General features: G+C 36.0%; 1 protein-coding gene across 1 annotated transcript in view; it reads left to right on the top strand.

Moving 5' to 3' along the window:
• The first annotated feature begins 6,278 nt into the window (after positions 1–6,278).
• LOC150093855 (uncharacterized) overlaps positions 6,279–15,522 on the top strand; it is a 39,021-nt gene continuing 29,777 nt past the window's right edge. Inside the window, exon 1 of the mRNA XM_090413207.1 lies at positions 6,279–6,897. Coding sequence (XP_090269333.1) covers positions 6,885–6,897 — 13 coding nt within the window. The 5' untranslated portion in view covers positions 6,279–6,884. The remainder of the gene's footprint in view (positions 6,898–15,522) is intronic.

Here is a 15,522-nt window from a genome sequence, read left to right as displayed (position 1 = left end):
TAACAGCTATGCTTGTTTCGTTTTATGAATTAACAAAAAAGGAATTAAACTCATTTTGCGAATTAAACTCGCCTTTCTCCATTCATTTATTATTACTGCACCGGCGACATATTGAAATCAGGTTCAAATTCAAGTCTTCGGTCGACTTTTTAATTTAATTTTTTTTATATCACTCCCACTGACAAAGGAGGTGCTTAGATTGAGGCACCACATGATCTTAGCAACTATTTACGAATTCTGCTGGTCAGTTATCGTCAGTAGCGTTGATCACGATGGGAAAAACAAATGATCTTTCAGAGTTCAATAAAGGTCTTACTGTGGGTGCCCGTCTGTCTGGAGCCAAGAATTTGAAAACAGCAGAGCTGACTGGTTTCTCAAAAGGTGAGATAACCAAGGTGTTTAATACATGAAAAAATAATCCACATGGCTTTTCTAAGAGGCGTAACTGTCGTGTCGTTAGACAGTCTGTCAAGAACAAGATCGCAGTCGTCTGATAAGGCTTGAATAGACAAACAGAACTTCCTGTGTGGCAATAAAAATATCTAAACATTGTTGATCCGATCAAGTCCGTCCTGCAACGTTCATTTTTTATCCAGCAGGTGAGGGTGTGTCATGGACGACATTGCTACTGTCCATCGCGCAAAAATTATTCAGCAGTGGCTTAGCTGACATGACAGGCCCATCAAATATGAACCAGTTAAAGAACTGTCTGGTGAACGCCTTCTAGGTTACAGACGTAGATGCACTCCAACACCTCGTGAAATCTATGCCAAACCGCACGTGGACTATAATTCGTGCTAAAGGAGGTCGAACACAGTATTGAATAAAAGTTTCTAATTCGTTGGCCGGTATATGCATATTGCCACTCTGGCTGGAATAAGGAAGATTGTGTGTATGTATCACGAGCGAATATTCCGGGTGTGCTGGGTGTGCGGAGTTCATCCACGAAATATCAGTATCACCGATATTATATTTTTGCATGTATTCCCGTTAAAGACACCCATAATTGTTTGCGGATTTCGCGTGATTCCTAAAATTAAACACAGTATACTAATGCTTCATTGTCCTCTTCACGAGGATAATAAAGCATTAGTGCTTCATGAAGAGGACACTTTTCCACGCGTAAACATTGCGCCACATTCGCGTTAATAGCCCGGATGTGCTTTCAAAATACTTGAGCCCTTTGAAAAGGCTCAGCGGGTCCAATTCCTAGTGTTCTAATATTTTTAAACTGCTCAGAAGGCTAGGCTGGATGAGCTTAGAGACAATAGCACCTAGAGGCTGTGATTGGTTATTGTGTCAACCAATCCAATTGAACGTTGTCACTTGTCATGAGCTTCGCGCTTTCTGTATCAAACGCTGTATTTACACAAAAATTTGAAAATGGATGTTAGGAGAAAAAAGCTAATTGTCAATAAAACAAACAGACAATAAAAAATTATCTCTTCTGAATAAAAATGAATACTTCTGTACATTATAAGACGTTGTTGATCTACAACAAAATACCAGCATATGTGAGATTGATAAGACCTTCTGATACTAAAAAAAAAACCCAAAAAAACTAATGAATTTAGGATTCCCTAAAGTATGGATCATTCAGATAATGAAGGGATGTTATGTTGAGTAAACAAAACAAAAGTCTTGGAAAACGGAGCGAAATATACACAAATCAGAGAAATACGCAGACGTAATCAAAGTCATTTTGCAATTAATTGCATTGGACCAATTAAGATGAGCGCTGATGCGCTATGCCCTCTCAAAACTTTCATACATCGATAAAAATGCAATCATACAGTCATGGTGGTCCCTAGAGGGGGGGGGGGGACTTTCCTCCTGGATCGAGAAAAAATTCCACAAATTATAATCGTAAAAGTTATTGAGATATGTAACCTTACACCCTCCACCATGGGACACTTTGTCCGTCTTAAAATTTTAAGACAGACAAAGCCCACTGCGGAGTAGCCATAGAACACGTGTTTTATTGCAGCAATAAAACACGTTTTTGGTTCATTTTTTTCTGATTTGTGAAAAAAATGTTCATTACTGTTGTGAACAGCGACCAGTTCGTTTGCCGTGTGAACAAATTAAACAGAAAAATACATTTTTAAAAGGTAAGTATTAAATTACGTAAGTATACGTAATTTAATAATATTTTACTTGTTAGTTTTATGATTTTTTTGCTTTTAAACGGAAATAATTAATTTAGAATTTTGGAATTAATTAATTAGTTGATTTTTAATAAAATATGCCGGTCAATTTTTTTATATATGAAATTGTGCTAAAAACTGTTTTGTTTATAGATGGTGTCCTGAAATTAAAGTATCCTGGGTGGATATAACGAGTAAGTAAAGTCATGATCTTTTTAGATAATTTCTCTTTGAGTAGTACAAGAACTTTGTCCGTAGGAACATTGGTAATAAAGGAGACTAAATCAAAACTAGCCATTATTTCATCTTCCTTAATAATAATAATATCTTTTATACATGAAACTAAATCTGCAGAGTTTTTAATAAAATACAATGATTTACCATAAAAATATTTGAGATATTTAGCCAGATATTTGAAAAGGTTATATGTTGGAGAGTCAATTCCTTCTACGATAGGTCGAAGTGGGTTATTTGCCTTGTAAATTTTAGGAAGTCCATATAATCGTGGTATAAGCGGATGGAGAGAACGAAGAGAAAGGCGAATGTTTCAAGGTAGTTCAGAGGTAGTTCTCAGTAAATTGTTGGTCCGATTGTGGAGTTCACGAGTGGGATCTCTCTCAAGGTTCGAGTAAGTGTCACTCCGTAACAATTCCATCATCTTATTTTGATATTCATCAATGTTAAGAACAACTGTGGCGTTGCCTTTATCTGCGGGAAGAATAATTATATTTTTGTTGTTTTGTAACTTCTTAATAGCCTGTCGTTCCGATGAAGAGATATTGTCTGTAGGGGATTTGGCGTTATTGATGACGAAAATGGATTCAATGAGAAGTAGGTTTGCCTCTTTGGCAGGAAGAAAGGAGGTAGCTTTTTCTATCTTTGTAAGTAATAATTCGTTAGGAATAGATCTGGGAGATAAAACAAAATTTAGGCCTTTACTGGGAACACTTTTCTCTGCATCGGAAAGATTATAACTTGATTTGTTAATAACAACTTTGTCGGGATGGAGGTGTGGTTATGAAGAAGTTGAATTTCTTTGTATTTTTTTGTATTAAGGGCTTCGAATTTTCTAATAAGTTTCAGTTTATTGTCATTTGGAATTCAGGTAGCTTGAGATTCACTTCTCACTTTAAGAAGATTCAAACTGTCACTATCTAGATATTGTTCAATTTTTTGAGATATGTGGTTTTTTTAGAACATCTTCCTAGAACATCATAAATAATCAACATACGAACATAAAATTTACTGCTGAGTTTGAAGCTAATGGTTCTCTTCCTTTTTTGAACATCAAAATGACCCGCTCCTCAGAGAAATTAAAAATCTCGATTTACAGAAAAGCTACCCACACTAACAGATAACTCCATGGTTAATCCCATCATTATCCTCCTCAAAAGTTTGGAATACTTTCTACAGTAGGACATCGTGCTCGCTCTCTTCTTGATGATGAGATAGAACTTAATAAAGAACTCAATTTTTTCAGGTCTACTTTTCAACTAAATGGTTATTCACAAAAAAACAATTGACAAATTCTTATTCAATCCACCCGCTCGAAATAATGAAGAGACCAATAAGGTGAACGGTAATGTTTCTATTCCATACATAAGCTCTGTCTCACCCAAATTAGCCAAGGTTCTTAGGAAATACAACATAAGAACTTTATTTACTCCTCTTCCCAAAATCCGCTCCTTAGTGAGCCGTCCGAAACCTAGACATCACAACCATAAATATCCGGTGTTTACCAGATTTGGTGCAACTGTGATATATCATACTTTTGCCAAACAGAGAAATCGATGGAGTTAGGCATTGAAGAACATAAGAGAGACGTCAGTTACAGGAGAACGCGAGCCAGTGCTTTGTCTAGTCATGTTCTGTTCTCGGTCGATTCTAATGAAGTAAACCTTAGCCATACAGTTCTATGGGACAAGTCCAATAACATTTTCCGTTGCTACGATGAATTAAAAAGAAAGATAATAGAATCAAAAGAAATCATTCTGAATCACCCCTCTACATCTCAACAACAACCTGAGTTACAACCTTACAGACAAATACTGGCGTTCGCGAGATGCAATTCGCATGCATATGCCCAACATTGAAGCCAACGAGAGAAGAACAGTTTTGAATGCGCAGACTTCAACGTTTCAACGTTGAATATATATATACACTAACTTTCCGTGATGTTTACAATTATTAATTCCTCTATGTTTTACTGGTTATTTCTTTTTAGTATGCACCTGAAGAAAGCTGATACAAGCTGAAACTAGTTGTGCAATTGAAGCCTATTGAAATCGTTTATAGTCTTGAGTCTACTGTCTGTCATGGCTAAAGATTAAGAATAATTCATTCTACCACGTCTCCCTATGAGACTGATGACATACTTTCCTCGAGAAGTCCTTATAACGTTATTTGCATCCTATAAGAGAATCCGAGTTTGGGTCAACGATGGGGTAAATATAGCCACATATACGGGATTGGGCTAAAATCTTCTAATTTGTGAGAAATTATTAATCCACCAGACAGAGATAAAAAGCCCCAACAAACTCTTTCAACTATATAATGAATTAATAATCCGAGAAATATCATTCTGACAAGATAAACTTCGCTGGCCTGGTAACCCGAGTGAAGGTTGTAACCTCTTTCAACGAACTATATTACTGAGTACATGATTATTTATGGATGGTCTTAGGCGATAGATGATCCTTACCAGTGTGTGTGTGTGTGTGTGTGTGTGTGTGTGTGTGTGTGTGTGTGTACATGACCGTCAACCTACTTACAGCAAACTCAAAATCGCTTGAAAGAGTTTGATATTTGGTTTCTAGAACAGTAGCCTATACTCTTGCACCAAATCGAACTCTCAGCACATCCATGGTAGTGAGACTAATGCACTATAGGCTTGCAACATTTTGTGTGTCGAATTACTTTAAAAATATCTGTTTATATGTTTGTTTTAAAAGGATATATTAAGACATTTCTGTCATTTTCCCCCCACATTGCAAACGACCTACACTCGCGTTTTGTTATCTAAACAATGCTGATCTGAATCTACCAATATCTGCAATAACCTTCATTTGAAGGTTATTACAGATATTATACTATTAAATACTAAAATAATCAGATAAAATGAAACACAGACTATGCTGTGTATTACAAAATCAGAAACCCATTACTACATCCTACTTTATCATGTTGACATATCTGCAGTAACGGTTACGTCATATTCTTCTGGAAATACTTCGAAAAGACACACACACACACACACACAGTTATCTGATAGACAACAGAAATTAAGCAAAGTATTCGATCACAAATCAAGCCATTATAGTGTTTAAAAAAATAAGACAGTTAGTTAGATGCACGAAAGAAGGTTAATAAAATGTACGAGTAGAAATAAGGTTAGTGACGAGCACAACAAGCCAAAACGAGGTTATCTGTGTGTGCTCAATTAAGATTAGTAGAGCATACCAACACCGATAAAGGCAGCCTTCATTGCTTCAAAGTTATTATTTATGTTCAGTAACTTATACAACCGAAGCTGAATCTAGTAAGATAGAAAAAAAAAAGTTAAAAGTTATGTAGTAAAGTAGAGTCGCATATTCTCACTAGCTTCAAGTCTCTTTAAATCCTATATACGGTACCTATTTTAAAAACCACTCCACGAAAACAAACTCGCACGCAAATTCTATTTTCCTTCCTCTTGCTGACGATAGGAGTATAGATTTTAACCTGTGCTTAGCCTACTGCATCCATAATTGAGTAAAGTATTAAAATATAAGCGTAAAAAAAGGTATTCTTGTTCTGATTGGTGAAGAACTGTAAGTCGGACTATTAAATATCGCTTCAGATAAGTAACTAGAAAAGATTCTCTAAAAATAAATGGACTTAAATTGGTAGATCACTTAAAAATAGACCTTGATGCTATGATGAAATCAACGCACTCTTGTGAAGTCTATAATGACGCACTTCACAAACTCTGAGAACATTTTAAGAATGTCTGACCTACTGTGTTTTTTTCATACGCACACCCACACTCGACCGCTATCACCAGCCTCTATTCTGGAGCCCTAGATACGATTAGTGGGTGACACCGTTGTGTGCTGTACCAATTTTCTGCGAAACGCACGCATCTGCGTGCTAGAGAATATTGGTGTCGTGTTCAATTCATATTTGATGCAAATATCACTAGCACTGTCCACTGGGGTTGATTTTCAGTTCTGCTAATGCAGTTGTAAGGCTTGAAGTCGCGTTGAAATCCTTTTAGGGATATGCTGCAGGTAGAAAAATATTCCCTAATGCGATGAGAGACACTAGAACCGCACGACAAAAGTCCAGAGACGAGTAGCGAAGAAAGAACATCAAACGACACCCTATTATAATTGCCGTAAAAAAGATTACATGTTCATGAACTGGTCGGTGGCGTGTCAGATTACGGGAGAAATGATGCTCGATGATAGGTTTGCTATCCCGAAAGCTTTGTTTATTAACGTTACAAATTGAATTAGGCCTCCATTAGGTTATAATAAGGACTCTTTGGGATTCTTTAATGAGGAAATTCCCGTTGAACTAAAAGGAGAGGTAATGGTTAATACGAAGCGACCGTGCTACTGTCGACTAGTGTGAGCGGGACGTCAAACCACCTCAGGACATCACACGAACAGAAAGCTTCATCTAGGAACCTCTTGAGCAAGACTGCGGCTGCTCCCAAAAGTGTCTTTCTAAGGATACCACAGAATCGACTCTTCAATGTATATCCAAGGTACGTTCCTTCATTACAACATATGTTTGCTTTTAAATAGTTTTCCGTAAATTAGCATTCCTTCAAAATCTCTTAGTTTACAGTATCGTAGTGTTATTCATCCTTGTTTCTTCTGTACGATAAAGACAGTGACTTGTTTTAATAATAAAATAAGACGAAAGTCGTTTTTATTATTCATTGAATCTTTCCTTACTTTAGGGTTTTATTTATTTATTTATTTTATTTTATTTTGTTTTATCGAAATTATTTTTAGGAGAATTTTATGATTTTATGTCGCGAAGTAAAGAATATAATGCAGACTGTTTTTTCCTTTCTTTTTCTTTCTTTTCAAACTCAACTGTTTTTAATTTTAAATCACAAAACTCGATGCCAACTTTTTCATGGGATGGGTAGAGTTTTGTTTTCTTTTAATATTAGTTAAGAAATACTGATTAGAAAAAAACACCAGTAGAATAAGATTGATAGTTAGCATTTAACATCAATAGAACAATATTTTGCTACAAATTGCTGTTAGGATCGTTGTGTTTTGCATAATGTTTATGGCAGATGGGTTCTTACTTTCTAAATAGATCGTTCTTATAGGGCAGGTAATTTATCTTTGTAATTCACAATCGAATGATAAAGATATATTATTTGAAATATAATTGTTCCAAGTTCATGAAAGTTTATAAAATTGCTGTTTTCAATAAATAAGGCCCATCTAAAAAGAACTTTCCGATCGCATGTTTAATAAAAAATTATCAGCAGATTTTTCCTCCGTAGCTCAGTTGGTTTAGACGAGCTCTCTGATTGGAAACACACAAAATATAAACACAAGGACACTTCGGGAATTCGGAAATAAGGATTGGCCCACCACCTTTTCCGTCAGATTTAGTTTCGAATATCTGCACGGTGAAGTGTGGGTCTACGCATGAGAATAAATCAGGAAAAAAGGAAGAAAGGAGATTTATGGTACGGAAAAATCATGATATTATTAACATAAAGAGATTTATGTTACTTACGCAAGGTTTAGATATTTAACAATATTAATACGCAATAAATTTCTTTACTAAAATAACAATTTTTATTACTCGACGGACGAACTTATGGTAACGTTTTTAGTGGGCAATAGTGTGATGAAAAATATTTTATTTGACCTTAATTGGAATAGATATTCTATTGAAACTAAAATGGGTATTTCCTTAAGCTTTATTTCACAATATGATGCAATTATTTCGCAATCTCCCTGCACTCTCTTGCGATATTTGCTCTTTGGTAGAAGTGGAATTATTTCGATATCCGTGAAGGATGGAAAAAAAACCTTCGTAAGGGCTTTTTTCAGCTGAAGGCGAGTGATCTGGCCTAAAAGTTAGTGTTATAGTTTTTCCTATGAGAAACTTGAATGTTTTATACCACAAGATCTGTTTTTCTAACAGGACTCATATATTCTCAATGGGCTTCAGATTCAGGCTTTGTAGTGCACAGGAAGATGGTGGAATTTGTTATCATTACTAAAATTCCGGAATACAGATTCTAACGGAATGAACACGAACAGAAGAAAGAGGATCTATGACTTTTCAGTTGAACTGCAAAAGATGTTGGACAGCTGGTGTTTGTGTTTTAACAGGACAAATAGAAATCCGAGGAATAATGGATGCATTTTGGCATAGAAACCGTGGATGGGCCAAAAGAAAATATATGAAGCGGAAACTACTTTGTATACCGGACAGTGAACCCGAGAGAGAGAGAGAGAGAGAGAGAGAGAGAGAGAGAGTGGGATCATCTACTATCCAAATCGCCCTCCTTTGAACAGAATCAAGAAGTTTTAGTTTCTCGTCCCATCCACCCCCAAAAACGTGTAAACAATATTCTAAGGACGAACAGATTTTGCATTTGTTGAGAGTTAGTAGTAGCTAAATATACAAACGGTAACTTTATTGGAAAGATGAATAGTGTTTCAGAGGCTGAGGAAGTGATAAATGTTATGCCAAGAAAAGCTAGACGTAAATACCAGTCAAAGAAAAGAGAAGTGATCTTGTGGTGATTTGCGTGTTATTAAGTATAAGGGGGATGTGACTGTGAGAAAGAACGCAACACTGTTTTGTTAAGTTGAAACTGCATCCAAAGTCCTTTGTTTGGAAAGGTGAGAATCCCATCTAGAACGCGAAGAAACTTACCAAGTCGTTTCAGCTGAAAAGATAAGTGAACTACTTATGCGTTGGTGAAAGAGTTTTTTCATTACGGAAACTCGGGGTTTCCGTAATGAAAAAACGGAATTTTAATTACTGTTACGGAATTAAAAAACTGGGATTAAAACCAGAATTTTAATTCCTGTTACGGAATTAAAAAACTAGGATTAAAAATGTGTGGTTCTGGCAAACAAGTCAAGAGAACACACGCAATTTATAAACCGAAATATATGTTTAAGCATACGACTAACTACCTTATCCTAAAAGGTATGATTACAAAAGCTAATCAGAGCAATTTATTGGCTTTAAAGACTTTTAAATACTTCTGGTTATTATTAATTTTCCCATTTTTCTCATTCTGCTGAACAGTAGTATGGAAATCAGTATTTAAGGTTTTGAAGTTTGCTTGGAATATTTATGCATTTCATAGCTTGTCGAATGAACAGAAAAACTAAGAGTGTATTATCATGGGCAAAACTACGAAAATGATTACTGGTCATTATGTGAAGGAGAAAGAGGGTAGTGACAAGGCCCCGAGGCTCTCTTGCAGTGGCGGAGAACTTCGAGGAGAGGAAGTCATCCATCATAACAAACAGTAATCGGTCAGCGAGAATGGCTACTTAGTTACAGAAGGTGTAAAGTAGATCGAAGGATGACAGTGTACTGAGTAGACCTCGATGCCTGTGTCCAGAGGTAGGTGATATTATCTTTTTTTTTTTTTTTTTTTGAATGTGTTAAATATAGGCTTCCTTCCATGTAAAAGGATAGAGGCCAGCTAAATATTAGAGCCTAAAAAGAGAGGATTTAGCCGGTGATGTTAAACATATATTTCCTAAAATATATGTTCTAACCGATGTTTCTTTTAACATATATTCTTTTCTTTTCAAATGAATTGGAAAAAGACAACTTAAAAAACTCCTTAATTGTTAACAAACTAAGATCTCTATTATACCCACAATAATTAGGAAACTTGGTAGCATTAATGAAATAAATAAAAAATAAGAGAGAGAGAGAGAGGGAGAAGTTTAAAATCTGAACAGAATGTATGAGAAGAATTAAATTAGTGGATGAACAGCACATGCTCACGAAATACTTTGAATGCAATATTTATGCTAATGAATAAAGCTCATAGAAATAGTAACAATGCGTGTGAAACTTTGCTAAAGATAAGAAGCAAAATCACATATCATACATACGAAATCTCTCATGAATACTATAATTATTTTACTAAAGAAAAATAAAGTAAAGCGGTGCTGATACGCTAGGAAAAGCACGCCGTCGTTGCTTTAAATGTTCAGGTAAAAGGATGAGAACATTAAGGCTTCTACTTGGCCTAGTATCGATTCTATTAGTGTCTAAGAAGCCTTAAATAACTCAGACGATGCTAATTGATGGAGGCTACTTGGTTATTACAATGTGAAGATTAAGAGTTTAAAGAATCCATCTATAATTCCTAAGGCATTTTAAAAGGGATATCAATGCTATTAAGAATATTTTTCCCCTCCAGAAGTACGCAATGATGGATGGTTTTTCAACGTTACTGTACAGCAGTAACAAATAGCGATCTCAAAATCAGTATGTAGTTTATTTCTTACATGTGTAGTAACTGTAAATGCAAATATACAAACCCGTTGCTGAACTTTATATAAAGTCAATAATACAGTCCAACACAATTTTTGCTGACTTTTATATGAGACTTGTTTTTTACTAATTTGGGTGCGCTGATTTCAAATATCAAACCCATTTTTCTCTATCACGTCAGGTTTTTCCTCTATGGCATTTTCTTTTTGCTAATTTGTAAGTTTTTGATAGTTTTAAGGAGGCAATACTATTTAGAGGATCAAAAAAAATTTTCTGAAAGTATGTACTTTTCAGAAAATAATATGAAGAAATTCGAAAATAATATCAAGAAAATAGTATCAAGAAATTCGAAAAATTCCCGAAGATATAGCCTATTATTCAAAGCGGTGCGCAGATCAGCATCGGAGCGCTCACCGCTCTCGCTTGTTAGTAAACGAATAAATTTTCTTCACTGCCGACTAACATGCAATTAACAAGACAAAAAAACCAGAGGCTTTATTGAAACGTTTTAAGCGCTCATCATACTTTCACGATCGATTAACGATTGACTGATTTCGATCGTTCTTTGTCCGCTATGACGCATATAGCATTCATTTGTTTTAGGCAGTTGTCATCGCCTACTTTTCATCACCTAAATGTATCAGGTCGGTTATCGGCGTCTCTCGCATTCAAAGCGCCAGTGCGTGCCGTTGCAGGTTCTTACGCATTTATTCGTTTACTAACAAGCGAGAGCGGTGAGCGCTCCGATTCTGATCTGCGCACCGCTTTGAATAATAGGCTACTGTATATCTTCAGGAATTTTTCGAATTTCTTGATAAAACGTTAGGAACCGATTTTTAAAAGTACATACTTTCAGAAAATAATATTAAAAAATCGATTTTTTGATCCTCTAAATAGTACTGCGTCCTTAAAACTATCAAAAACTTACAAATTAGCAAAAAGAAAACGCCATAGAGGAAAACCCTGACGTGATAGAGAAAAATGGGTTTGATATTTGAAATCAGCGCACCCAAATTGGTAAAAAACAAGTGTCAGATCATAATCAGCAGAAAAAAAAAAAATTTTTGTTGGCCAGTGTAATTAAACAACATACTCAGCCATACTTCTTGTTTTGTATTTCCACTAAAAACAACATAAGAGAGGTTTTTACATAACTTCTTCAAAAGAAATTTCCATACAGTGTATAGAAAAAAAATCTCCACCCAATTTCGTCTATTATGTCATAATTAAAGTATGAAGAAATCAAAATATACTCGTATGTAAAAAATCAGATGCATCTGACTAATATCAGCTATAAAACTGTGCTAAATAGCAACTAGGTTATGGTCGGTAATCAAACATGTCAAGGTCAGAATACAATATTAATGCCATAATCTATAGACACACACTGTTACGGTCGCTATCAGTTTAGTGTGCTTGCATCATATCAGTAGCAACACGATGCGTGATGAATTAAAATGAACAATGTGATTCGAAATAAAAGCCCTTGTTAATTATGTTTAAATATATAGGCAGGCAGACCCAATCTTCATCCACGTTTCAAGTGAATCTTTCACGAACCTTTGAGCAATAGTAATCTAGCTTAATAAGTTATATATTGCATTAAATAATTTTTTCATGTTCTTCCCACCCAAGAAAGGTTATTTGCAAACCTGTAGTACATTTTGAAAGATGGGTGAATGGAGGATGAATTTTTTATATTTTTATCTAATAACAACACAATTATATCATATATAACAATCAATTATATATATATATATTGTATTTTTAAAATTAATCTTTACATAGTCCGGAACTCCTGCTCTAAAGTCCCAACATGGATGTATTTCAACACACTTCAGGCCTCCAACAATGGTGTTTTCCCATTGAATGATGAAATTCATCCCCCCCTCCCCCCGCAGACAATCACAAACATCCATGCTCACGGCGGGATTCGAACCCGCAACCTGTTGGTTTGAAAGTGGGTACGCTAACCACTCGGCTAACCATGCTGGCTTATTACTTTTTTGGGCGACTCCTTAATTCGAAGCCTGATATTAACAATAATATCAGGCTTTTATAATAATATAATATATTTTTATAATAATAAAAAAAATCAATTGCAACTTTCAGAGAGCCATTCAGTGAAAATACCTTCCTTCACATCACTAATGAATTCGCAAGTTGTTCATGTGATGAAATAAATACAATCCAGATCCCACAGAGGTATTTATTCGGGTACGATATGGATAATTTTTTCGAATTCGAAAAAAAAACCTAATGAAAATTCCACTTTAAACTAATACATCCTCTTAGAAATTTCTTATGAATAATAAAATTTAAAAAAAATAATAAATCCTCTGACACGCTTCATTCCTCAAAGGGAGTAAGAAGAGCTCCTTTAGTACTAATATTTTGAAGATAGTTGGGAAATCTTATACTCTAAATCGTCAAGCATTCATTGATAGTGAGTACAAACTATCGATGAATCAATGCTTTTCAGAAGAGAGAGAGAGAGAGAGGCTGTCCAAAAATCCATAGGTTAGGACCGAATACTGTCTTCCCACAGTGAGAGGTGGATTCCTTGAAGTATATGTTATTAGTTCCAATAATTCAGGATATAAGCCTAGAACTACCAAAATTTTGTGATCAGATGTTTTCTTTCTCTAATCAAACGAACAGATCATGCAAAATTTGGTCGTAGGTTTAACAGTGCAAATTTGTAAACTAACTGACTTTATATATATAGGCCATCGATTGTGTTAAGATAATATTTTATACCTTTGGACGACTGCGACGTAGCCTGTCGCTTATAGTATGACGAATATATAAGGGACTTAAACTTTAAGAACAAATTAAAAAGAATTTCAATACCATAATGAGATACAGGCAATGGACAAAAAATGGAAACACTTAGCTATCCGGTCGCGTTAACGGTAGTTTCAAGGCAGCGTCTACAATGCACCAAACACAGATGAAGTTGATACGCAAATATACTCTCGACGTTCCTAGGTACGTGTGTATAAAGGTGAACGGAGACCTGCCCCGTTATTCCATGTTAGAATGGAATCCAGAGAGGACCTCACTGACTATGAAAGGGACGTAACTGTTGTAAAAGGACTGGCAGGCGCATCTGTGACCAAACCAGCACAGCTGAAATTGCATACGTTAGTCGAGAAACAGTCTCTAACGTTAGTTCAGCATAGCAGTCGACAGGACAAACATAATCAGAGAAATGCAACAGTGGACGAAGCGCTTACTACAAGAGAGGGACATTCGAACATTCATGTGCTGTACCACGAAAAATAGACGGGCTACTACTGAGCAGTTGCGTGAAAAAATCAACACCGGTTGTGAGAAACCATTTCAACAAACACTGTGCGCCGGGAAACACTGGGAGTTGGATATCACGGTCGAGTTGCCTTACATAAGCCTTTGATCACTCCCGTCACCGCACGCGGTCCAGTGGACGACACAACAGTGGAGGGACGTGATATGTCCGATGAATCCGCGTTCACACTTTTTGTTGCAAACGGACGAATGCGTGTGTCACATCAGTCGAAGGAAGCTTACCATCGAGAGTGCTCGTTTCCAACTGAGAAGGGTTTTAGGGGTTCTGTAATTGCCAGGTCCGCTTGTTGTATTCGAAGGAAACATGGATGCTGCACGTTACCTTCCAATCATAAGTGATAATCTTCGTCTCATGTTGACATACGTTTCTCTTACGCAGTCAGCCACAATTCAACCAGATAATGCTTCCATTCATCGAGAAAATGTGGTCACCCAGCGGTTCGTGGAACATGATGGTGAAGTATTCTGTCTGCCATGGCCATCCCAATCTTATATCTTTAATCCTATAGCACATTTATTTGACATTTTGGAGAGAGCTCTCAGGAAACGTTTCCCCTCCTTCAAAGAACATTTGATCAAGTTTCTGTTGGAAGAATGGTAAAAAATTCCTCCTGTTGAGTTCCAAGCACTGACAGAGTCTCTCCCTTGAAGAATACAGGCTGTACTCATGGGGGACCAACGCTAATTATGAATTGAAATGTGTCGCTGTTTCCATGTTTTATACACACACAAATTTATCTGTGTAAATGTGTGTGTGTGTGTGTGTGTGTGTGTGTGTGTGTGTGTGTGTGTGTGTGTGTGTGTGTGTGTGTGTGTGTGTGTGTGTGTGTGTGTGTGTGTGTGTGTGTGTGTGTGTGTGTGTGTGTGTGTGTGTGTGTGTGTGTGGTCAACACATTGCATTCCTTTAAAGCGAACAATTCAGTCGTTTAGACATAAATGGTTTGGAGTATCAGTGAATCGGTTGTGGTTAACAGTGGTTAACAGTGGTTAACGACAACCGATGTTTTCACAATTTAAGTGGATTTACGAGAAGGTGATTTTGCGAAGTACGAGAGAACTTATCATAGCGTAACGTGAAGCCTTTTCATTTGTATCGAAGTTTGTCTCGTTCCTCTCTATTCATAGTATTTGCAGCATACCCAGGTAGAAAGAGTGATGATCATTTGACCTTAGATATAATGCAATTCTGCGATTTACAATCAGAAATTATCAAGATGGTTCTGGCGTCCGATTCCGCGTGTTTTATTTCGTGCGGAGTGGTGTTTTCTATTCCTTTAGTTTTCGTGTAATCTTGCGATATTCTCTATTAACAACAATTCTCACACGAATCAGTGCCTTTTAGCAACTTTGATGTTACACATTGTGCAACTAATCTTATCTTGATCGTCTATTTTTACATGTAAATTCAAGGTCAAAGAACGATCTGAAATAAGTGTATTAAACCGTAGTAAAATATGTTATGAATACGTACTTTTGAGCTTTCCAACACTATTTGGAACTCGGCTTGAAGAGTATTGTATTATATATTCAGAAATATCTAGTTAAT

This window comes from Typopeltis vanoorti, chromosome 23 (genome assembly GCF_054136105.1).
Source record: "Typopeltis vanoorti isolate ZY-2024b chromosome 23, IOZ_Tvanoo_1.0, whole genome shotgun sequence".
NCBI classification, from domain to species: domain Eukaryota; kingdom Metazoa; phylum Arthropoda; class Arachnida; order Uropygi; family Thelyphonidae; genus Typopeltis; species Typopeltis vanoorti.
The sequence above is the reverse complement of the archived record's forward strand: the minus strand, read 5'-3'. Positions and strand labels throughout refer to the sequence as shown.